This window comes from Oncorhynchus kisutch, linkage group LG25, assembly GCF_002021735.2.
Source record: "Oncorhynchus kisutch isolate 150728-3 linkage group LG25, Okis_V2, whole genome shotgun sequence".
NCBI lineage: Eukaryota > Metazoa > Chordata > Actinopteri > Salmoniformes > Salmonidae > Oncorhynchus > Oncorhynchus kisutch.
The window spans coordinates 34873566-34898702 of NC_034198.2; the positions used below are offsets into that span (position 1 = coordinate 34873566).

At 39.6% G+C, this 25137-nt stretch overlaps 2 protein-coding genes across 4 annotated transcripts in view; both read right to left on the bottom strand.

Moving 5' to 3' along the window:
• LOC109889435 (cytohesin-1) overlaps positions 1 to 24793 on the bottom strand; it is a 51542-nt gene extending 26749 nt beyond the window's left edge. Inside the window, exon 1 of one of the 3 annotated variants that reach the window (XM_020480858.2) lies at positions 24442 to 24793. In XM_020480858.2, the coding sequence (XP_020336447.1) occupies positions 24442 to 24523 (82 nt within the window). In that variant the 5' untranslated portion in view covers positions 24524 to 24793. Of the gene's footprint in view, positions 1 to 4834; positions 5085 to 24441 lie in introns of those variants that run through there. The other 2 variants (XM_031805263.1, XM_031805266.1) reach the window with 2 other exon arrangements.
• On the bottom strand, positions 6239 to 18080 carry LOC109889436 (uncharacterized). The gene is made up of 3 exons (XM_020480863.2): positions 17974 to 18080; positions 6681 to 6974; positions 6239 to 6393 (listed from the first exon to the last, which is right to left on the bottom strand). Exons 1-3 carry the CDS (start codon positions 17978 to 17980, stop codon positions 6377 to 6379), a joined length of 318 nt encoding a protein of 105 aa, XP_020336452.1. The 5' UTR covers positions 17981 to 18080; the 3' UTR covers positions 6239 to 6376.
• Positions 24794 to 25137: the final 344 nt, after the last annotated feature.

Sequence of the window (25137 nt, forward strand, 5' to 3'; positions counted from 1 at the left end):
AAACGACCACTCATTGTGTAACAGACATTTGGGATTGCAAAAAGATGAAGATCTTCAAAGGTAAGCGATTTAATTTTATTGCTATTTCTGACTTTCGTTATGCATCTGTTTGGTTGGAAAATGTTTTTCATGGTTTTGTATGCAGGGTGCCTCAGATAATCGTATAGTATGCTTTCACCATAAAGCCTTTTTGAAATCTGACAAAGCGGCTGGATTAACAAGAAGCACAGAACTGCCAGGCCCTGGATCAATAGAGATGCTCAAGTTTTTTAATCCTGTATCGACAGATTCATGGAAATAGTCATTGCCTCTAAACTGTCAAGCATTATACTGTGTACCAAACTCACTTTTTTAGTGGCAGTAATAAAGCCTCTTGAAAAAGCCAAACCTTGACCCAGAAAATATTTGTAAATAATAACACACAAAAAAAAGTTGGCCTATCGAATCTCCCATTCCCCTCAAAAAAAATGTAAAAGCTGTTGCGCAGCAACTCACTGCTTTCCTGAAGACAAATAATGTATATGAAATGCTTCAGTCTGGTTTTAGACCCCATCATAGCACTGAGACTGCACTCGTGAAGGTGGTAAATGACCTTTTAATGGCATCAGACCAAGGCTCTACATCTGTCCTCATGCTCCTAGACCGTAGTGCTGCTTTGACACCATCCATCACCACATTATTTTGGAGAGATTAGAAACCCTAATTGGTCTACAAGGACAAGTTATTGCCTGGTTTAGATCTTATCTGTCAGAAAGATCACCTCTGTGGATGGTTTGTCCTCTGACAAATCAAAAATCAAATCAAATTTTATTTGTCACATACACATGGTTAGCAGATGTTAATGCGAGTGTAGCGAAATGCTTGTAAATCAATTGTAAGTGTCACCGTTCCTCAAGGTTCCATTTTAGGACCACTATTGTTTTCACTATATATTCTACCTCTTGGTGATGTCATTCGGAAACACACTCAACTTTCACTGCTATTCGGACGACACACAGCTGTATATTTCGATGAAACATGATGAAGCCCCAAAATTGCCTACCCTGGAAGCCTGTCTTTCAGGCATAAGGAGAGATGAAGGCACATTTTTTACTTTGAAACTCAGACAAAACAGAGATGCTAGTTCTAGGTCCCAAGAAACAAAATGTTCTGCTGTTGGATTTGCCAATTAAATCGGTATGGTTGTACAGTCGTCTGGGAAAAAAAACTGAAAGACCTCACCGTTTCTCTAGACATTGATCTCTTTGACGACCATATCAATAGCTTTTTCCCCCCATCTTCGTAACATTGTAAAAATCAGAACCTTTTTGTCCAAAAATTATGCAGAAAAGATCATCCATGCTTTTGTCACTTCTAGATCACTGCTCTAGTCTCCGGATACCCGGATAAAGCACCAAATAAACGTCAGTTAGTGCTGAAACACAGCTGCTAGAATTCTGACTAGAACCCCAAAATGTGGTCATGTTACTCCAGTGCTAGTCTCTCTATATTGGCTTCCTGATAAGGCTAGGGCTGATTTCAATGTTTTACTGCTAATGAATCTTTCTACTAATTTTGTTAATTTGAGTCAGTTATGCCCTGGGCACACAGGACCCCCTACCGGCGAACGATGACTCGAAATAGTCATGATTCTACAAGCCTCTCGTTCACATGTAGTTCACCATAAGGGGCTTATTGGAGCTGACATTTGTGACAGACTTGTAAAAGCGTGATTTTAAAACTTTTGATTGCTAGGCATATAGATAAGATTATTTATTGGTACTTTGAAACAAGATCTAGTTGTGGCAGCACTCGGATTAGATTGTGAATGACTATTTTGGCGGAATGCATTGCTTGATAGCCATGAGAGTGATAAGCACAATATCGTTTGAGAACTGCAGCACTCCAAACGATTTAGAAAGAGGAAGGGAAGCGCTACTAAGGTACACAATAGTAAACTTTGGTAGATAGGTGCTCTTTGGTAAAAGGGGTAAATTGGTCATCAAAAAGAAAGGAGGACCAAGGCACTCTTCATATAATTGATTAAAATGCCTTTGTTTCTATTAAACATGCCATACTAATAAAGTTTTTTTTTTTTTTTTAAACGACGCGTTTTGGCTGCATGGCCTTCGTCAGGGAGTACAAAAAAAGAGGAATACAAGGTCCTCTTTTAAACAGCTTTTCAATTAGCCCTAATTGGAAGAGGGAGTGGTTACACAATTGATTGGACACACCTAGTAAGCAATACTATACACATTGAAATACTGTAGCTATGTTATCATAAAAATACAACTCCAAACTAGAAGTATCAGAACACTAAAAGGTAGTTCTAACCTTAAATATGACTGGGAGAAGTGTCAAGAATAAGAAAGCTAATTATACCATAGTACACTAGAACACAGCAAAACATGAACAACAGTCTAACCATAGCTGAGGGCAATAGAGCAAAATGTCCACTAGATGACAGCAAATGAACCAATCACAACCCTACAGGAAGGGTGAGAAATCCATATCTTCATTTAAACCAGGGTACTTAGTGGCCTGTAGTTTGTAAATCCCCATCTTCATTTAAACCAGGGTATTTAGTGGCCTGTAGTTTGTAAATCCATATCTTCATTTAAACCAGGGTATTTAGTGGCCTGTAGTTTGTAAATCCCTATCTTCATTTAAACCAGGGTATTTAGTGGCCTGTAGTTTGTAAATCCATATCATCATTTAAACCAGGGTATTTAGTGGCCTGTAGTTTGTAAATCCCTATCTTCATTTAAACCAGGGTATTTAGTGGCCTGTAGTTTGTAAATCCCCATCTTCATTTAAACCAGGGTATTTATTGGCCTGTAGTTTGTAAATCCCTATCTTCATTTAAACCAGGGTATTTAGTGGCCTGTAGTTTGTAAATCCCTATCTTCATTTAAACCGTCAGGAAGTCCAGGATCCAGTTGCAGAGGGAGGTGTTTAGTCCCAGGGTCCTTAGCTTAAGGATGAGCTTTGTGGGCACTAGTGTTGAACGCTGAGCTGTAGTCAATGAACAGCATTCTCACATAGGTGTTCCTTTTGTCCAGGTGGGAAAGGGCAGTGTGGAGTGCGATTGAAATTGCATTATCTGTGGATCTGTTTGGGCGGTATTATGCAAATTGAAGTGGATCATTCGTTTCAAACAAGAAGAAACAGAAATGTCTACGTGTTGCAATAAACAGTAAGGTAATGGAATTATGAAACGCTAGCAATTATTGTAGTATTAGAAACGTGCGAAAGCAAAAGCAAATATTTCAAATACTTCACTCTGGTGACTCCTTGTGGCGGGACGGGCACCTGCAGGCTGGCCTTGGTCATGAGTTTAACGTGTTTCCTCTGACACATTGGTGCGGCTCGCTCCCGGGTTTAGCGGGCTGGTGTTAAGATGCGCGGTTTTGCGGGTCATGTTTCGGAGGAGCCCATTGGGGAGTTGCAGCGAAGAGACAAGCTCGAAAAGGGAGCTGCATATTTATTTATTATGGCAATCCTCTCTTTCTACAATTTGACGTTTGCACTGCACCCGATCCTATATCTGTACAGCAAATCAACAATCTGTTCGCTAGCTCAACCGACCTGTGTTGATTGACAGTTTGAAGGTCCAATCAGAGTGCAGAGTGTGCGTTTCACTAGCCAATCTGTTGCAGTGTTTTTTTTTCTTTTCCAAGGGCGATGCTGTGGCTACTGTCTCTGGCTGTGTGTAGATTAAGCCACGAACACCAGGATTCCCCCAACTGGCAGCCCGTGATTTTATCCCCCCCCAACACTTGCTCCTTCCATGACATATACTGGCTAGGTGAATCCAGGCATAAATTAGCATTTCTCTCTCAGCCTCACTGCAAAATGTGTATAATTGCAGGAAATGAGCTCTAAAACTGGATACTTTTGTCACTGCCGCCAACAGGATGGCTTTTAAAATGTTCAGTTGGCGACAGCACTGTTGGCCATGCCGACTGCCACGCCCCCACCACCTAAGACACATTTTGATCCAGAAGAAACCCTGCAAATGTATGCAAGGCTTGAAATTATTATGTTTTAGTCAAATATTGTATCTGTTTGGAAGTCTTGCGGTCAATTTGCAGACTACAAATTATTTGTAATTTCAAGTCAATCTCAAATCAAGTCATTTTATTTTCAAGTCTAAATTATTCACATTTGTCATGTGACTTGAGTCCACAACTGCTGTTTTCTACCAGAGAAGTTGTTTAAGTTTATTATTCGTATGTTCTGGATAGGCATGGAATACATCGTCCAACTAAATGCTTACTTGCAGGTTCCTTTTCGACAATGCAACAAGAATAAATAAAGATAGGAATACGAACATAAAGTAAGTACTTTTATTGCCTTCAGTTGCTCTTTGTGGTAAGATTTGAATGGAGAAAGCTGATCGGAGCAGCACTGCTTTTCTTTTGATCCAATTAGTATCGACACATGCCTCAACAATGCACTTAGCAAACACTCTCGCTGCATGGCGTTTTGGAAAACGCATCTTACGTCTTCGGCTGATGTAGAAACGATGTATCGTAGACACACACGCATTATGATTTCAGTGATACACAGTGCACACACCGCTGCATGGCCTCAACTCAGTCCGCTAAATGAACCTTTTGTTCTAAGGTCGTCTGGAAATTAGCATATGAAGACCTGTTGCGCTATTGCAGGCTGGGTAAGTTATTTTAGCCAGTCAACCGTAAAAGGCACGGCGAAAACATGTTACTAATAGCCAACAGAAACAAGGTAGCAATAACTTAGATGAAAAATAAATAGCATACAGGTATTAACTGTTTATAAAGCTAAGTCCTACATCAAATAGCATTGGCTAATTAAGTCTGGTGCTACTTACCCACTCCGTCTGCCGACTTCAGAACCATCATGTAGCCTTTCTGTAAACTACGAATCCTTTCAAAAACTTTACAAATTGCTGCTCACGTAGCAACTATTAATTGGAGCGCTCAGATATATATATATTTAGAGGTTGACTTTTTGTCGACTTTCTATCTTAAAATGACGTGTAACGGCTGTGAATTGACTCAGAACTGGGGCGTCCCATGCGGTGAAACAAGGCGTGGTTTAGTAATACTTGCAACTGGGCAGCCAATCAGAAGCTTTGCTACCCCGATATTCGCTAAGCTCCACCCCCAGAAGTCACACATGCACACGCACAAGCACCCTTGCTGCCCATGTTGACTCCAATGCTTCCCACAGCTGTGGCAACGGTCAAGTTGCCTGGATGTCCTTTTGGTGGTGGACCATTCTTGATACACATGGGAAGCATGGGAAACCAGCAGCGTTGCATTTCTACCATACCCTGTTCAAAGGAACTTAAATATTTTGTCTTGCCCATGAATGGCACACACACAATTCGTGTCTCAAGGCTTAAAAATAATGATTTAACATGTCTCCTCCCCTTCATCTACAATGTGAAGTGGATTTGGTTTAACAAGTGACATCAATCAGGGATCATAGCTTTCACCCTGGATTCACCTGGTCAGTCTGTCTTGGATAATATTTTGTGTACTCAGTTTATAGTGTCCACTTGGAAACATTAGCTTTTTTAAACTCTTAATTTAAGGTTAGTGTTAGGCATAAAGTTAGCAGTGTGGTTAAGGTAAGGGTAGCGTTTAAATTCAAATTTTAAGAAGAACAATTGTAGAAATGAAAGGGGTTTATGACTTTGTGGCTGTGGTAACTAGTGATGAGAGATTTATAGAGCTTGACCTCTGAATGGTGAATGACGTGATGACAGGCTAAAGGACCTTTTTAACTCACCATCATAGCAATGAAAGCGAGATAGAGCGAGAGTGCAAAGATGTGAGAGTATACAAGGGCAGAGAGAGAGAGAGACAGAACATTATGTGGGTAGACAAGAGAGGAAGAGAAAGAAGAGTAGGGGCGAAATGGGACACAAGAGGGAGAGAGGGTTTTAAAGCACAGCTGTGTGCTTGAATCAGAGCTTCATTCACTAAGTTTGGCCACGGAGAGAGGAAAACAGGATATGCTGTGAGAGAGAGAGCATTACAGGATATGCCACTGATATCTGCAGAACCAAGGAGAAAGAGTTTCTGAAAAGAAGGTATACGTCTATATATATAAGCCTCTGAAAAGAAGGTATATAAATAGTAAATCTTACTTTCTGTTTAAGGAGTTTATCAGTAAAATGATTTAAGCCATGGTGAATGGGGAATTAACCACAGTGGCAGGAGAGGACAAAAACAGAGGAAGGGACAAAAACAACAAAAACAACACCTTCAATGTAGATTATTTATTGAGAATGCTTTTTAACCTTGAAAGGATGATATGATAAGGTATAAACAACAGAAAAATCTACAGGCTCCGGATTGTGGTATTAAAAGGTGGCTATTTTCTCCTCTTCAGTCATCTCACATCATCTCATGTTGAAAACTACAGAGAGAAAAATAGAGCATGTCACAACTGCAGTATTATTCTAGTTTGAAATTACACATTAGGTAGGGTAGCACAATTCTGACAACTTTCCCAAAATGTTCATGTTTTCCAGAACATCTGGTGGGAAGATTCCTGGAATCAGGAGGGGATAAGCAGGAAATCCGGAATCCTTCAACCAGGATTTCTCAAAAACCTGGGAATTTTGGGAACGTTATCGGAATTTTGTAAACCCAGTGGGCTGGAATAACTATGTGTTGGCTGAAATAACTTGTATCCTTCCTTACCTGGAGATCCATCCATGCAATCCATGGAATCCATTTTTAAAAAGATGTCATTGTACAGCATGAGGTCAACAACCTTTAGTTGGGTGATCATGAGCTCAGACGCACGTTCACCTTTGGCATAGGTAATGTCCACAAGGACGCGTGCTTTATCTGCCCGCCCATGTGTCTCCATTATGGTTTCCTTCTCAAATTGATTGATCACGTTTTGGCTAAAGAGTATATCTACTAGACGTTTGATGTTGGCCTCGTTTAATCTCTTCACAAGGTTCCCCCTTTCCCTGTCCAATATTTCGGCTGTCCAAATTGAAAGAAAGAGAACATGAGAATGATTATTAGAGAATGGTTATTGACAATCATACGTTTTATACCGTCAGTCTCTGTAACAAACAAATTCCTGAAGCCGCCTGAATCAGCATTAAGCACTAGAGCATGTAGAAACAGACTACCCCTTACAAAAAAAGATTGCAGTTTTGAAACTGCAGTAAAAGTGCAGTAACTGCAGTCGACTGTAGTATTTTGGACGTAGTAATTGCAGAATTAATGCAGTTATTCTGCACTCTAACTGCAGTTACACTACAAAATTACTGCAGGAGGAGACTTGCATGCGACTTCTGCTATCAGAATAGGAAGATTACATTGAAAAGAGAGTCTAGACTCTCAAAAGTCGTTTGTGGTCTGTTAGAAATTAGATATGTAGACGGGCGAGTCGGTCAAGGATCGATTCAGACAAGGTGGTAAATTGTATGACAAGCGACAGTTTATTCAGAGTGAAGATATCTAGAACAGCGTAATTACGGCTCCCCCGCTAGTTCGTACGGAACTGCAGACAAAGAGACCGTTACAATCAGTACACCACTTATATATAGAACAGAAAGTAGGTTGATTCTGGAAGATCGGATCTTTGGATTGGTTCAGCTGGGGTGTAGTCTGTAGTCTTCCGCCATTGGCTCAGTTGTCTGTCCGTCATCGTAGAATCCTCTTCGGGCACACAATGTTCAGCTACAAAGGAGATTATGTGTGTGCGCTGGTTTTGGCAATTAGTGTAATGCGGGAGCTATCCTGTAGGGGACCCCACAGGCTTTACTTTGAGTTGTAGCCCTGTATTAGCAATAGTTTGGTCACCTGCATAAGAAATAGCATTTCTCTACAGGTCTGACTATGTTCAGATCTGGCTGAGCATTTCAGGAGGTGGTTAGGGATGCATTGTGTGTGGATTTCTTCTGTCTGGATGCTATCAGGCTACCGAGAGCACATACAGTGGGCGAAGTCATCAGCACTCCTCCCACAAGTCTCCAGAAAACGTGTGCTTTGGGACCGAGAGGCACCTTTTCATTATAACATTGGAAGAAATAAGTTCCTAACGTGTGAGGAACGTTTTTGTTAGCCTCATAAATGCTAGCCAGCTAGCTAATATTTAGAATCATATATATATATATATATACATACATTTACTGGAGTTATGCTAAACTGTTTGCAATGCTTGCTAGCTAGCTACAGAGGTTAGCTGGCTAGTTAGCTACTGCCATCAGTTGTTGTTGTGTTATTATCATATTTGGCCTATTCCCTGACAAAAAAAAAGATTGCAGTTTGGGCCCTGCAGTAAAAGTCGAGTAACTGCAGTCGAATGTGGTATTTTTGACGAGGTAATTGCAGAATAACTACAGTGTACTGCACTCCAACTGCAGTTATACTGCAGTGTGCTCTGACTGCAATCTTTTTTTCGTAAGGCTTCCACCATTTGTAGAATGCATACTGGCATTTGAATATAGCACGGGAAAAGGGATTCCGGAAACACTGTGGACATGGTAGAAGTGTAGACGCATGACACGTTCAGAATTCCATGATCAGAATACTAAAGCTGCATGAACTGTCAAGTCTAGACAGAAAGTTGAACCTCATTTGACTGAATTTCTAAACAATTCAAAAACTCTAGAATGTTATTTAGAGACCAGCAAAAACAAGCAAAAATTACCCCTGCCATTATCACATTGGTTGCTGTAGCTTCATTTATCTCAGTCACTCTACAAACACAGCCTATTAGCAATACAATTAGCCGCTACGCAAAAAATCACATTAACTCAGCACCGGGATTAAAAACTATAATTTAATGAATGGGTGGGGGCCCCAGAAGTTAGTGCCCATGGCCACATGCCCTGTGTGCCCGGTCGGTAATTGGGCCATGATTACTCCAAATTTACATCAATGGACCGTGCAGTGCATTCTGCACGATTGTGGGACAAGGAATGCACTGCACGGTCCATTGATGATGCAAGGGAAACATACATAATGGGTGTTAATATGATTCCAATGGAGTTTTATGGAGCCGGATACCTGCCAAAAGGTTTAACGTACATATCTTTAGGATCGTAAGAAAAAACGTAAACATGAACTTTCATCTGTGATCATACAAACACCATGTTACAACTAACAGAATAACATTTTAGGCTGAACAAATCTTGTGTAGTAACTCTGACGTACAATAACACTTTTCAGAGTCTTGGCATTTTCATCTCCCCAACAAAAGAACGTACACCAAACAGCCTGTGAGGAGTGCTACCAGAACAAGCATAACACAGTATAAATAAAATCGGTATCCTGCACGTTTTCAAGTTAAAAGTCTCCATTCTCTATTACTCCTCAGTTGAGTTACTTCACATTCAGGTAGCTAATGTTGAAGGCATTCAGTTGTACAACTGACTAGGTATCCCCCCCTTCCCCTTTAATATAATGGATTTGTTTTCCAGCCCAAGTGTAGATGGCACTAGCAGTATTATGCATACAACAGTGACGTTTCAGTCCTCTAGGTGTATCTCTACAGCACGGACATATCTCTGGGTGACTTGGGCATTCCCATGCATGCACCTTATCAAAATATGACTCATTCAATATTGTACCATCCTCATAACCAGTAAGTAGTATCTACCAGGAATAATGAATCATAACCAGTAGTATCTACCAGGAATAATGAATCATAACCAGTAGTATCTACCAGGAATAATGAATCATAACCAGTAGTATCTACCAGGAATAATGAATCATAACCAGTAGTATCTACCAGAATAATGAATCATAACCAGTAGTATCTACCAGAATAATGAATCATAACCAGTAGTATCTACCAGAATAATTAATCATAACCAGTAGTATCTACCAGGAATAATGAATCATAACCAGTAGTATCTACCAGGAATAATGAATCATAACCAGTAGTATCTACCAGGAATAATTAATCATAACCAGTAGTATATACCAGGAATAATTCATCATAACCAGTAGTATCTACCAGGAATAATGAATCATAACCGGTAGTATCTACCAGGAATAATGAATCATAACCAGTAGTATCTACCAGGAATAATTCGTCATAACCAGTAGTATATACCAGGAATAATTCATCATAACCAGTAGTATCTATCAGTTCAGTCAGTCAGTATGTCATCCAGTCAGTCATTTGTCTGAGTTGCAATAGGAACTAAATCAAAAAGAATAGAACAGTCTTTATTTATTTATTGAAATCTATGTGTGTATTCAAAATGATCAAAATTGTCCAAAGATATTTAGCCTATCACTTTAACAATTCAATGTTTCATTTAGGCCGATCTAAATAAAAAAATAGGCCTTCAACTTGTAGGCATTGCAATCATTTTGGGTACAGGTGTCTTGCGGAATAATTTTAGAACTCTATTTGTGTTTTATAACTGTTTTTATTAAAGGGCTCGCCTGAAAAAGAGACTCTAGCTCATAGGCTAAATATAGCCTCTAATTACATTTTAGACAAAATAGTTGAAAAGCACTTGCAGTGGCTGATAGGGAAAACAGATCTGGCAATAAGAATAGGCTGTAGATAGTCTTGATCATTTGGGACCCTTTGGCTATTTCGCTCAGGACAGGTTATAGCCAAGACTCAATCAATATTTTGTTTTGTCTCATTTATTGATATGGAAATAGATTCTGCGTGATGGGGTTGCGCACGCAAATGGCTATAACAAGTCTACATACTGAGTGAAATCCACTAGTACAACAGTCAAAATGGCTAATAAAAGGCTCCCAAATACATGAAAATGTGTGATTCATTAGGTTACATGATCACCACAATAGATCCACATGGCTATAAAAAATGTATTATGCAATTATATGGCCATTAAATAACACACAACAGCATGGCATATTTAGATAGCAGAATAGGCCTAGCCTAAATCATATTTACTGTCTATTTTGAAGCTCAGGCAGTTATTCTAGACAATGCTCTTCTGTATCTTTATAGTATCATTCTCACACAAGCCATTTGCTGAAGGCCCAAGCCTATACTATGTCTTCTGCCGGTATAATGTCATTATTGAATGCAGTTCTAAACAACCTCTAGACTTGTATTTTGTAAATGAAACCAGAAGCTGCAAAGCAACTAACATCTGGGCTAGAGTTGCTTGATTGACTAGCTAACTTCGACTAGCTATGTTCGGTTCATGTCCTTTGCAGATGCCACATTACTGACAAAAGTTTGTTCTCATAAAAAAAGATATGTAGCTGAGTAAAGGGAGACAAAAAGTAAGAATTTAACGTGTAAATGTTAAATCATATAGATAGACAAATCTTTAAGTTGTACCTAAGAAGGTAAGATGAACAAGTGTTTCATATTTACAGTTGAAGTCAGACACCTTAGCCAAATACATTTAAGCTCAGTTTTTCACAATTCCTGACATTTAATCCTAGTAAAAATTTCCTGTTTTAGGTTGGTTAGGATCACCACTTTATTTTAAGAATGTGAAATGTCAGAATAATAGTAGCGAGTGATTTATTTCAGCTTTTGTTTCTTTCATCACATTCCCAGTGGGTCAGAAGTTTACATACACTAGTATTTGGTAACATTGCCTTTAAATTGTTTAACTTGGGTCAAATGTTTCAGGTAGCCTTCCACAAGCTTCCCACAATAAGTTGGGTAAATTTTGGCCCATTCCTCCTGACAGAGCTGGTGTAACTGGGTTTGTAGGCATCTTTGCTCACACACGCTTTTTCAGATCTGCCCACAAATGTTCTATAGGTTTGAGGTCAGGGCTTTGTGATGGCCACTCCAATACCTTGACTTTGTTGTCCTTAAGCCATTTTGCCACAACTTTGGAAGTATGTATAACAGTATAACTTTAGACCGTCCCCTCACCCATACCCGGGCGCTAACCAGGGACCCTCTGCACACATCAACAACAGTCAACAACGAAGCATCGTTACCCATCGCTCCGCAAAAGCCGCGGCCCTTGCAGAGCAAGAGGAACCACTACTTCAAGGTCTCAGAGCAAGTGACGTCACCGATTGAAACGCTATTTAGCGCGCACCACCGCTAACTAGCTAGCCCTTTCACATCCGTTACACTCACCCCCCTTTTGACCTCCTCCTTTTCCGCAGCAACCAGTGATCCGGGTCAACAGCATCAATGTCACAGTATAGACTTTACGCCCGTCCCCTCGCCCCGACCTGGGCGCGAACCAGGGACGCTCTGCACACATCAACAGTCACCCTCGAAGCATCGTTACCCATCGCTCCACAAAAGCCACGGCTCTTTCAGAGCAAGGGGAACCACTACTTCAAGGTCTCAGAGTAAGTGACGTCTTCGATTGAATACACCACCGCTAACTAGCCAGCCATTTCACATCCGTTACATCCGTTACATATGCTTGGGGTCATTGTACATTTGGAAGACCCATTTGCGACCAAGCTTTAACTTCCTGACTGATGTCTTGAGATGTTACTTCAATATATCCACATAATTTTCCTTTCCTCATGATAGCATCTATTTTGTGAAGTGCATCAGTCCCTCCTGCAGCAAAGCACCCCCACAGCATGAGGCTGCCACCCCTGTGCTTCACGGTTGGGATGCTGTTCTTCGGCTTGCAAACCTCCCCCTTTTTCCTCCAAATATAACGATGGTCATTATGGCCAAACAGTTCTATTATGTCAATTCGCCCATCAGAAGTCAATTCGCCCATCAGAAGTCAATTCGCCTATCAGAAGCTTCTAAAGGCATGACATAATTTTCTGGAATTTTCCACGTTGTTTAAAGGCACAGTCAACTTAGTGTATGTAAACTTCTGACCCACTGGAATTGTGATACAGTGAATTATATGTGAAATAATCTGTAAAGAATTGTTGGAAAAATTACTTGTGTCAAGCACAAAGTAGATGTCCTAACCAACTTGCCAAAACTAAAGTTAGTTAACAATACATTTGTGGAGTGGTTGAAAAACGAGTTTTAATGCCTCCAACCTAAGTGTATTGTAAACTTCTGACTTCAACTGTACTTTCGTATTTATAGAGGATATAATTGCTTTTCGGTGGTTATCATGTTCTTAAATAGTGTTCTTGAATAATGTTAATTGTAACATTTAGTCACTACAATGTTCTTAAATAATATACATTTTAATCATTATTGAAGAAATCATAATTTAGAGTATCTGTTAGTCCTTTGGAGCACAATTTGTGAGATATTTTGTTTGTTTGTCATTCCACTTCTAAAAACCCATATATTGGCAGATATATCGTAATCGGTGACTTTTGCCTCCCTAAAATCTCCTATTGATCGGTCTCTAATGGTAATGACGTTTTTTTTTGGATGATAATTGTTAGGTGGGGGTTGCTAGCTAGCCTGACTTGCAATAAAGTTAGAGAAACAAGTTGAGAAAAACGTAACTAAACAAAACTGCAGTTACAAAGCAAAATTACTGCAGTAAAAAAACTACGCAGTATTTGTAGCATACTGCAGTTATACTGCACTCCAACTGCAATCTTTTTACGTAAAGGAAACGCTACACTTGTCCGTTCAGTAACAAGGCAAGACTGATCGAGCGAGGCGCAGTGTTGCCAACTAATTTTCAGGGTAAGTTGCTAGAGGCAGGTTGATTTGTTGCGAAATGAAGTTGTGATGTCATTGCGTGATAACGTAAAACTGCATCATTACGTAGAATCCACAATAACGTTACTCAAATTGACTGGCCATCTCGGCAAAAAATATGGTTTGACATTTGTTCAGGTACAGACTCCCACTCTTCTCTGTACTTTTGTCTGTACAATTTTGATTGAGACATGTTGATTTATGTTGTAAGTTCTGTTCAAGATCAAACATTCGTGACCAACTATATTCATTGGGTTTGGCTCGTCGAACCTGTACTACTGCTACTGCAGTCAGCCAACAATGATTTGCAATTTTCAGAAATTGCTGCAGGCCTTCTGCTGACGTCACTCACAATGCACTTTTTTTTATTTTATTTTATTTTACCTTTATTTAACCAGGTAGGCAAGTTGAGAACAAGTTCTCATTTACAATTGCGACCTGGCCAAGATAAAGCAAAGCAGTTCGACAGATAAAACGACACAGAGTTACACATGGAGTAAAAACAAACATACAGTCAATAATGCAGTATAAACAAGTCTATATACAATGTGAGCAAATGAGGTGAGAAGGGAGGTAAAGGCAAAAAAGGCCATGATGGCAAAGTAAATACAATATAGCAAGTAAAATACTGGAATGGTAGTTTTGCAATGGAAGAATGTGCAAAGTAGAAATAAAAAATAATGGGGTGCAAAGGAGCAAAATAAATAAATAAATTAAAATTAAATACAGTTGGGAAAGAGGTAGTTGTTTGGGCTAAATTATAGGTGGGCTATGTACAGGTGCAGTAATCTGTGAGCTGCTCTGACAGTTGGTGCTTAAAGCTAGTGAGGGAGATAAGTGTTTCCAGTTTCAGAGATTTTTGTAGTTCGTTCCAGTCATTGGCAGCAGAGAACTGGAAGGAGAGGCGGCCAAAGAAAGAATTGGTTTTGGGGGTGACTAGAGAGATATACCTGCTGGAGCGTGTGCTACAGGTGGGAGATGCTATGGTGACCAGCGAGCTGAGATAAGGGGGGACTTTACCTAGCAGGGTCTTGTAGATGACATGGAGCCAGTGGGTTTGGCGACGAGTATGAAGCGAGGGCCAGCCAACGAGAGCGTACAGGTCGCAATGGTGGGTAGTATATGGGGCTTTGGTGATAAAACGGATTGCACTGTGATAGACTGCATCCAATTTGTTGAGTAGGGTATTGGAGGCTATTTTGTAAATGACATCGCCAAAGTCGAGGATTGGTAGGATGGTCAGTTTTACAAGGGTATGTTTGGCAGCATGAGTGAAGGATGCTTTGTTGCGAAATAGGAAGCCAATTCTAGATTTAACTTTGGATTGGAGATGTTTGATATGGGTCTGGAAGGAGAGTTTACAGTCTAACCAGACACCTAAGTATTTGTAGTTGTCCACGTATTCTAAGTCAGAGCCGTCCAGAGTAGTGATGTTGGACAGGCGGGTAGGTGCAGGTAGCGATCGGTTGAAGAGCATGCATTTAGTTTTACTTGTATTTAAGAGCAATTGGAGGCCACGGAAGGAGAGTTGTATGGCATTGAAGCTTGCCTGGAGGGTTGTTAACACAGTGTCCAAAGAAGGGCCGGAAGTATACAGAATGGTGTCGTCTGCGTAGAGGTGGATCAGGGACTCACCAGCAGCAAGAGCGACCTCATTGATGTATACAGAGAAGAGAGTCGGTCCAAGAATTGAACCCTGTGGCACCCCCATAGAGACTGCCAGAGGTCCGGACAGCAGACCCTCCGATTTGACACACTGAACTCTATCAGAGAAGTAGTTGGTGAACCAGGCGAGGCAATCATTTGAGAAACCAAGGCTGTCGAGTCTGCCGATGAGGATATGGTGATTGACAGAGTCGAAAGCCTTGGCCAGATCAATGAATACGGCTGCACAGTAATGTTTCTTATCGATGGCGGTTAAGATATCGTTTAGGACCTTGAGCGTGGCTGAGGTGCACCCATGACCAGCTCTGAAACCGGATTGCATAGCAGAGAAGGTATGGTGAGATTCGAAATGGTCGGTAATCTGTTTGTTGACTTGGCTTTCGAAGACCTTAGAAAGGCACGGTAGGATAGATATAGGTCTGTAGCAGTTTGGGTCAAGAGTGTCCCCCCCTTTGAAGAGGGGGATGACACCAGCTGCTTTCCAATCTTTGGGAATCTCAGACGACACGAAAGAGAGGTTGAACAGGCTAGTAATAGGGGTGGCAACAATTTCGGCAGATAATTTTAGAAAGAAAGGGTCCAGATTGTCTAGCCCGGCTGATTTGTAGGGGTCCAGATTTTGCAGCTCTTTCAGAACATCAGCTGAATGGATTTGGGAGAAGGAGAAATGGGGAAGGCTTGGGCGAGTTGCTGTTGGGGGTGCAGTGCTGTTGTCCGGGGTAGGAGTAGCCAGGTGGAAAGCATGGCCAGCCGTAGAAAAATGCTTATTGAAATTCTCAATTATGGTGGATTTATCAGTGGTGACAGTGTTTCCTATCTTCAGTGCAGTGGGCAGCTGGGAGGAGGTGTTCTTATTTATTTATTTATTTTCTTATTTAAGTTCTTATACTTATTTTGCAGCCAGGCGTGTTGTGACTGAGTGTGTGACAGAGAAAATCGTTTTTTATGTCATTTAGAGGGAAAATGCGTGCATTTTAGCGTTTGATAGACGTTTCAAAAGTTGCTAAAAGTTCAAAATACATTTTTAAAAGTAGCTAAATTTGTTGCTAGGTGCTGATTTGAAAAAACAAGTTGCCAGGGTAGTCTGAAAAGTTGCTAAATCTAGCAACAAAAATGCTAAATTGGCATCACTGGCGAGGCGTCTGTGAAGATGTCATACGGCCTAATGAAATACGTCACGATGGGAATTGGCATATGCCGCGTTCCAAACAACTGGGAATTCGGAAAAATACGAGGTCAAATCATGACGTCAGTGATCTTCAGGTCGGAAAGTTGGAGCTCTAGAAAGAGGGCAGAGTTCCTGAGTTGGAATTCCGAGTTGGATGACCCTTCAAATTTTCCCCAGTCGGAGCTCGTTTTTTCCGAGTTCCCAGTTGTTTTGAACGCACTGAAGTCAGAAGTCAGAGATTTCCGAGTTCCCAGTTGTTTTGAACGCATCATAAATTCGAAGCAGCGTGTGGATGGATGCCTGTATCTCTTTATTAGAAGAAAGTGTTTGATCACGTGCGTTTTCAAAACGTGTGTTGCAAAATGCGAGATCCCACTTATTTCGCCGTGGTTCCGGTGCTTTCTTCGATTCCAAGCTGCTTTCTAACACCGACCTCTACTGGTCGTGGTTCCGGTGCTTTCTTTGATTCCAAGCTACTTTCTAACACCGACCTCTACTTACAAAAATATTAAGCATTTTGTACGGTTAATTTTATCTGACCGGTAGTTTAGCAGGTAGAGAAGGGAACTCTGGAACATTCAGGGACGTGAGGGTATGAGGTCGAATTCCGTGGAAGGCACACTGTTTTGAAAATTGTTTAATGTGAAACCACACTTTCTGCACTGTTCAAATAATTCGTTTTATTTGGTATTGTATAAGCATCTGTGATAATGGCACCCAAAATAATGGCATAGATTCCGTTGTTGAACATTAGTAAACATGAAGGCAAAAAAAGGGAAGCATGAGATGCGAACATGATACTACAACTGATTATTGACTGACCATTAAAGCCAACGATTTACCACCGCGCCACAGAGATTTGATGAAGACAGTAGACAAAAGAAATAAAGTATATCTGACAATCACACACTGCTATTTATTGTTGACCAGCAGATGTCACTAATGTGCATTATGGACAGATAATGTAGCTCTGCGTAATCAACCGAAGCCTTCAGAAAGCCTCGGTTTCCCATCACTACTCATACCGTAGCTACAGCCCTGTACACGGCATAATACTATAAGTATTTAAATGTGTCGTCCGTAATATTGTCATATTCGTCTCCCTTTTAACTTCAGAGAACGAAAACCAATCATGAAGCAAGAATATGTTGCTGTGTGATGGCTGGCTGACCGAAGTAACTTCATTACTTTACTAAAAACAAGTTGTACACTTTTTAACTCTTTCATTTTAGCGATGATAGGAGTGGTGCACACATATTTACCACAAAAACAAGTAGAACAGGTTGCTATGATACAACAAAATACAAAAAAGACCAGCACTCACTAATACATAAATTACTATTTAAATGTTGTTTTACTTTCTCTCATGGCAACATAATCCAAGTGAGTGTTGGCCTTTTTCACTTTTGATGTGATAATTTGTTGGCCTCAGCTTCCAAGCACCCAATCATTTGTTTAGGCAAGAGGAGTGAGTGCATTCTCTCTCTTTACAATACTATGATACAGTACACACAAATTAGATAAATTGTTGTTCCCAGCAACACATCACATTCATTCTGTATTAAAATACTAATAGTTACCTGCCATACTCTGTTGAAAATCTGAAAATGCCTTGTGTGCACGCAAGAAAACGAAAGAGAAAGTTAGACAGTTTTACTTAAGACTGGTTGTCACTACCTGGGCCAGAGGCAAAGTCATAACCCCGCCTATTTCTGTAACTTCTCTTGTTGTAAATCTGATTGTAAATATTACCCTAACCTTAAAGGAAAATTCCACCCAAAAACTGTCTATATCATAAAAATTTATTAAAACCAAAATGTGCTTTTTCATTTGAATTTAAGGTTAGGGTTAAGCATAAGGTTAGAAGTGTGATTAAATGAAAACTATATTTTGGTATTTGCTTCATTAGTCCACTGTTGATATAGTCCGAAAATGTTTTGCATGTCAGCAATCAAGTTTTCAAGAAAGTTTAACTTTCAATATACAGAAATACAGCCGGTATGATCTTAATCTTGATTTCTGACATGTAAAACATTTTCGGACTTTATCAACAGTGGACTAATGAAACAAATAGCATAATATAGTTTTAGGGTGGATTTTTGCTTTAATCACACTGCTAACCTTAAATTAAGACAACAAACAAAAAAATGGACACATTTTTACAATATAGACAATTTAGACTTTGCCGCTGGTCCATCTAGTGGAAACCCAAGACAAAGCAGGTTTAAACAATATAAAACAATAACTTGGCCAGTAAACCAGTTGTCATTATAGTGAGTTAACAATTCTCATTACATAATTTAAAGTGTATGACACCATGTCGCAGCCCAGTCATGGACAAACAGGTTTGATAATAAAAAAATATAGAAAATTAAGGAAGATGACACTATCGTGCGAACCAGAACTGTACCGTGCAGATTATAATATTATATGTACAGATTGTCCTTTCCAGCACAGTTCCAGCAACTATGGTGGATTCAGTACAGCTTGGTCTGACTTGGTTTAGCTTGGCATAGAAATGTGAAAATAGTATAGTTGAGCTGTTCTTTTTAAAGAGGCAACACACACAGAGAAGCGAGACAGATAAACAGGATGGAAGTAGAGAGGGACTTAAGCAGCTGTGTGCTTGAATTAGAACTTTATTAGCTGAGTTTGGCTTCGGAGAAAGAAAATATGGCATAAAGAACAGGAGAGGGGGGGAGGCGTGGAAATTAAAATGAGTATGAGAACAGTGAGAGGTAGAGCTTCTGAAATGAAGGAGTAAAACTGAAAATATAATAAAATATATATGATTAAGCCTCTGAAAGTAAGGTATATAAATAGTAAATCTGACTTTCTGCTTAAGTAGTTTATCAGTAAATTTGATTTAAGCCATGGTGAATGGGGAATTAACCACAGTGGCATGAGAGGAGTCAAAACAGAGGAAGGGAGAGAACGAGAGAAAGATTGAGAAAAGTAGAGAGGAGGAAAGGGAGAGGGACAGATTGGATAGAGTGGTAGAATAATGGAAAATGCAAGCAAATGAGAAGAGTGAGATAGAGGAAGAAAGATCGTGGTCCACAAGAGGCTCAAAACGTGTCAGTCCACTCATCTCACACCCACACACACTTTCTCTCTCTCTCATGAAATGTCACCCCTCCCACAGCACAGAGCACATCAACCTGAGGAGTTTCATTGAATTCTAGAAATCACCACGGCAACAGAACAATGATATGAAACTGTCTGTGACAGTTAAGGGTCACAGTAGAAAGGGTCACAGTCACAGTAGAGGGATTTTGATGTTTGTGATGATTTATTTTCCAATTCAACCACACATCTGAAGACAATGCATTTCAAATCATTGGGGACAACACAAAAGAGTTTATCAACTTATTAGATGGGACTTGTAAAGCAAAAGTCCTGACTTTAAATATTTGTCATACTTCTTCTGCACGTTACTCCTCTTATAACTGTTTAAGCTAGAAACACCATTAAAAATGTGCAGACTGGTCTGGAATAGTCTGCTTGTATACAACTTTTTGATATACTATTGTATTTTTTGTCCTTCTTTTCCTTCTACATTCACTTTAAAGTGGAACTGACCGTGTTTGATCCACTTTGCAGATATAAAACAAACAAACAATCATAATATCAGCAAAAAATATACAATTCCTAGTTTATACCACAAAATGAATTTTATAGGTTTTAAAAATAGGTTATTTTTGACTCAACATACCATGATTTACAGAAAGGCATTGTTGGAGAATAGATGGATGCAGTTCAATGCTTTAATATAATTCACCAATACATTTCTTGGTAGTCCAAAAAATACTGCTATGAGGTTGCAAATCACAGCTGGCTGGATACATTGTTTGCTGCCTCCATTCAGGGTGTACTGTTTAAGTTTCAATGACTATTTGGGGGAAAACTGACAAATGTAACTAAGTTTGGGAATGTCAGTACAGTTAAACTAGTATGGACAATGATCGCAAGTCAGTCCTAATGTGGCTAATAGGCTAGCATATCTACAAACACAACCGTTCAAAAGTTTGGGGTCACTTAGAAATGTCCTTGTTTTTTAAAGAAAAGCTCATTCTTCGTCCATTAAAATAACATCAAATTGGTCAGAAATATAGTGTAGACATTGTTAATGTTGTAAATGACTATTGTAGCTGGAAATGGCAGATTTTTAATTTAATATCTACATAGGCGTACAGAGGCCCATTATCAGCAACCATTACTCCTGTGTTCCAATGGCACGTTGTGTTAACTAATCCAAGTTTATAATTTTAAAAGGCAAATTGATCATTAGAAAAACCTTTTGCAATTATGTTAGCACACCTGAAAAATGTTGTTTTGTTTAAAGAAGCAATACAACTGGCCTTCTTTAGACTAGTTGAGTATCTGGAGCATCAGCATTTGTGGGTTGTATTCTTGTTCTGAGAAATGAAGGCTATTCCATGTGAGAAATTGCCCAAAATTCCCAAACATTCAAAAAATGTATGAAAATGTGAAAATTACCATATCTAAGTGCTCACTAAAATGCTGTCAGATCCGCTTTAATGTGACTTTTTTCAACATTCTAAAGCTCCCATTGTGACATCATTACTTCCAACATCCATTCACTGTACAGTGCCTTGCGAAAGTATTCGGCCCCCTTGAACTTTGTGACCTTTTGCCACATTTCAGGCTTCAAACATAAAGATATAAAACTGTATTTTTTTGTGAAGAATCAACAACAAGTGGGACACAATCATGAAGTGGAACGACATTTATTGGATATTTCAAACTTTTTTAACAAATCAAAAACTGAAAGATTGGGCGTGCAAAATTATTCAGCCCCTTTAATTTCAGTGCAGCAAACTCTCTCCAGAAGTTCAGTGAGGATCTCTGAATGATCCAATGTTGACCTAAATGACTAATGATGATAAATACAATCCACCTGTGTGTAATCAAGTCTCCGTATAAATGCACCTGCACTGTGATAGTCTCAGAGGTCCGTTAAAAGCGCAGAGAGCATCATGAAGAACAAGGAACACACCAGGCAGGTCCGAGATACTGTTGTGAAGAAGTTTAAAGCCGGATTTGGATACAAAAAGATTTCCCAAGCTTTAAACATCCCAAGGAGCACTGTGCAAGCGATAATATTGAAATGGAAGGAGTATCAGACCACTGCAAATCTACCAAGACCTGGCCGTCCCTCTAAACTTTCAGCTCATACAAGGAGAAGACTGATCAGAGATGCAGCCAAGAGGCCCATGATCACTCTGGATGAACTGCAGAGATCTACAGCTGAGGTGGGAGACTCTGTCCATAGGACAACAATCAGTCGTATATTGCACAAATCTGGCCTTTATGGAAGAGTGGCAAGAAGAAAGCCATTTCTTAAAGATATCCATAAAAAGTGTTGTTTAAAGTTTGCCACAAGCCACCTGGGAGACACACCAAACATGTGGAAGAAGGTGCTCTGGTCAGATGAAACCAAAATTGAACTTTTTGGCAACAATGCAAAACGTTATGTTTGGCGTAAAAGCAACACAGCTCATCACCCTGAACATACCATCCCCACTGTCAATCATGGTGGTGGCAGCATCATGGTTTGGGCCTGCTTTTCTTCAGCAGGGACAGGGAAGATGGTTAAAATTGATGGGAAGATGGATGGAGCCAAATACAGGACCATTCTGGAAGAAAACCTGATGGAGTCTGCAAAATACCTGAGACTGGGACGGAGATTTGTCTTCCAACAAGACAATGATCCAAAACATAAAGCAAAATCTACAATGGAATGGTTCAAAAATAAACATATCCAGGTGTTAGAATGGCCAAGTCAAAGTCCAGACCTGAATCCAATCGAGAATCTGTGGAAAGAACTGAAAACTGCTGTTCACAAATGCTCTCCATCCAACCTCACTGAGCTCGAGCTGTTTTGCAAGGAGGAATGGGAAAAAATGTCAGTCTCTCGATGTGCAAAACTGATAGAGACATACCCCAAGCGACTTACAGCTGTAATCGCAGCAAAAGGTGGCGCTACAAAGTATTAACTTAAGGGGGCTGAATAATTTTGCACACCCAATTTTTCAGTTTTGGATTTGTTAAAAAAGTTTGAAATATCCAATAAATGTCGTTCCACTTCATGATTGTGTCCCACTTGTTGTTGATTCTTCACAAAAAAATACAGTTTTATATCTTTATGTTTGAAGCCTGAAATGTGGCAAAAGGTCGCAAAGTTCAAGGGGGCCGAATACTTTCGCAAGGCACTGTAAATGCAACTATGCAACTTTTGACACAAATCAGCCACTTTGACGACTTTGCCAAACACTTACACAAAACATTAGAGGGTATAACATCTTCCTCTACTTCTCTGCTATTCAAATCTGAAATAATAACAGAATTATCTGGTACCAATCAAACATTACAGCTGTTCAAGTGACTGCATCAAAAAAACATTTTCTGTCGCTTTTTATAAATAACTGACATTTTGGCCACTTTCCGAACAAGTTAGACAAAATGTTAGAGGGTATGTCATCTTCGTCTACTTCTCTGCTATTCAAATCTGTCCACGGAACAAAAATATCCGATACAGATCTAACGATAGAACTGTTTCAGGAACTGCATTAACGCATTTTTAGCAACTTTTTCCTTACAACTGCAGTTTTGACCACTTTTTAATCAAATAAAATAAATGTAAACTTTATTTAACAAGGAAAGTCAGTTAAGAACAAATTATTATTTACAATGACGGCCTACCCCGGGCCAAACCCGGACGACGCTGTGCCAATTTCAATTTAACTTAACCAAAAAGTTTGACAAAAAATTTGGAGGGTATGACATCTTGTTCTACTTCGCTGCTATTCATATCTGGAATTGGAACATAAATATATTGTACAGATACAACTGTTTTAGTAACGGCATGAGCAACTTTCATCTTCATTTTTTTAAACAGCTGCCATTTTGAGCACTTTCCCAGCACTTTAGACAAAAACTTATTAAAGGGTATGGCATCTTGGTCTACTTCTATGCTATTAAAATATGGAAATAAGAACATAAATATCTATTAAAAGAGGTACAGCTGTTTTAGTAACCACGTCAAATAATTTAGCTAACTTCCCACTGTTGAATTAACTGCCATAGACTTTTCAGAATTCCCATCATGAGACAATGAGTAAACATTGTGTCTTTTGATACAAATCTGCTACCTTGACCACTTTTCCCAACAACGTAGACAAAAACTTAAAGGGTATGCCACCTTGATCTACTTCTCTGCTATTCTATTCTGAAATAAGAACAGAAATATCTACTACCAATCAAGAGGTACAGCTGTTTTTAGTAACCACATCAACTAATTTAGCTAACTTCCCACTGTTGAATTACCTGCCATGAAACTTCTAGAAACATTCAAATTATAACAATGGGGGCGCACATCTATATCTTCAGCCATACATGAATTCCTTTATCATACCAAATCAGTCCAACTTATCCTCATTTTATCCCTTCATCCCTCCATCCATTAGGTCTTCTCTATCCCTGTATCCTTACTTTATTTATCTATCTATCCATGTATGTATATATTCTATTTCTTTATATATCCTATGTATTTATCTATCCAGTCATAACTTCCTTTTAACATCTTTATCCTTTGATTAAGAAATTAATGTATGGTTGAAGTAAGGGATAAATGCTTGGGATAAAATAAAGTTTTACAATTGCCTCCTACTCTGTTATTACAGTTTGCATATCCTGTGGTATTCTAGTAGGATGGTGTATAAGAGGGTAGTAGGCTAGTCTGAGTCTAGTTGTTTGTGATGAAATAAGTGATCTAACTGCCCCACATTCCAAGGTAATAAGGTTGATAGGTCTTTCAAAGTAATCAGACCATTTATTTTACTAAATTAACTTAAGTAAAATGTTTTATACTTCTTCCTCTACCACAAGCATACTTGTAAAGAGTTAAAGCAAGTCCCATCAATTTTTCTTCATGGAAAATTACTATCTAGTTTCCATTGTGGTCCTCTTGTTTTGCCAGGAAATAAACTTGTTTCTGTTATCTTGGATGATTAGAGGTGACCTACCTTTAGTTGCTGCAGGTCTGACTGTTGGACAAAGAAATGTCTGGAAACTGGAAGCACACAGCTCACTAACAGTCCCCATCATTACACTGTGTCTGTGTGTGTGAGTGTTGACCTAGGTGTTGAAGCTGTGTTCCAATGTTCTTATAGCGTCTTTCCTCTTTTCTCTGTCCTCTTCTTTCTTCCCTCTCTTCACTGTCTCTCTCTTCTTGTCTTGTGCCTCTGTCTGTCCCTACAGGCAGCACTGCTCCACACACAGGTTTATCAATCCCACCGTCGAGGCGCAGTTCCTGGGTTCAGCTCACTAGGCGCTCCCCTGAATGATCCAACCTCCAGTGCTCTCTCCTGTCCTCTGCCAAACACTAATTCACTCCCCTATGAGTGCTCTCTTTTCTCTCCCCCCTCCCCCACTCTCTTTCCTCTTCACTGTCAGTCATTTACTTGACCTCCCTCCTCTATTTTTCAGTTTGCTGCTTACTCACTCTCTTTCCAACACCCCCTCTCCCTCTAGCAGTTGCTGAAGTATTCTTAGAACTGATTACATATTACACAAACGAACACACACACACACACCTTCTGCTCCCCTCTCCACAGTGGTGTGTATTCATGGATGCCAAGGGGGAGCCAAGCTTCCCCCGCAAAAATGTACCAATTATTTTTTTTGTTACTATTAAAATAATGTATCTTTCGTCTCTCTGT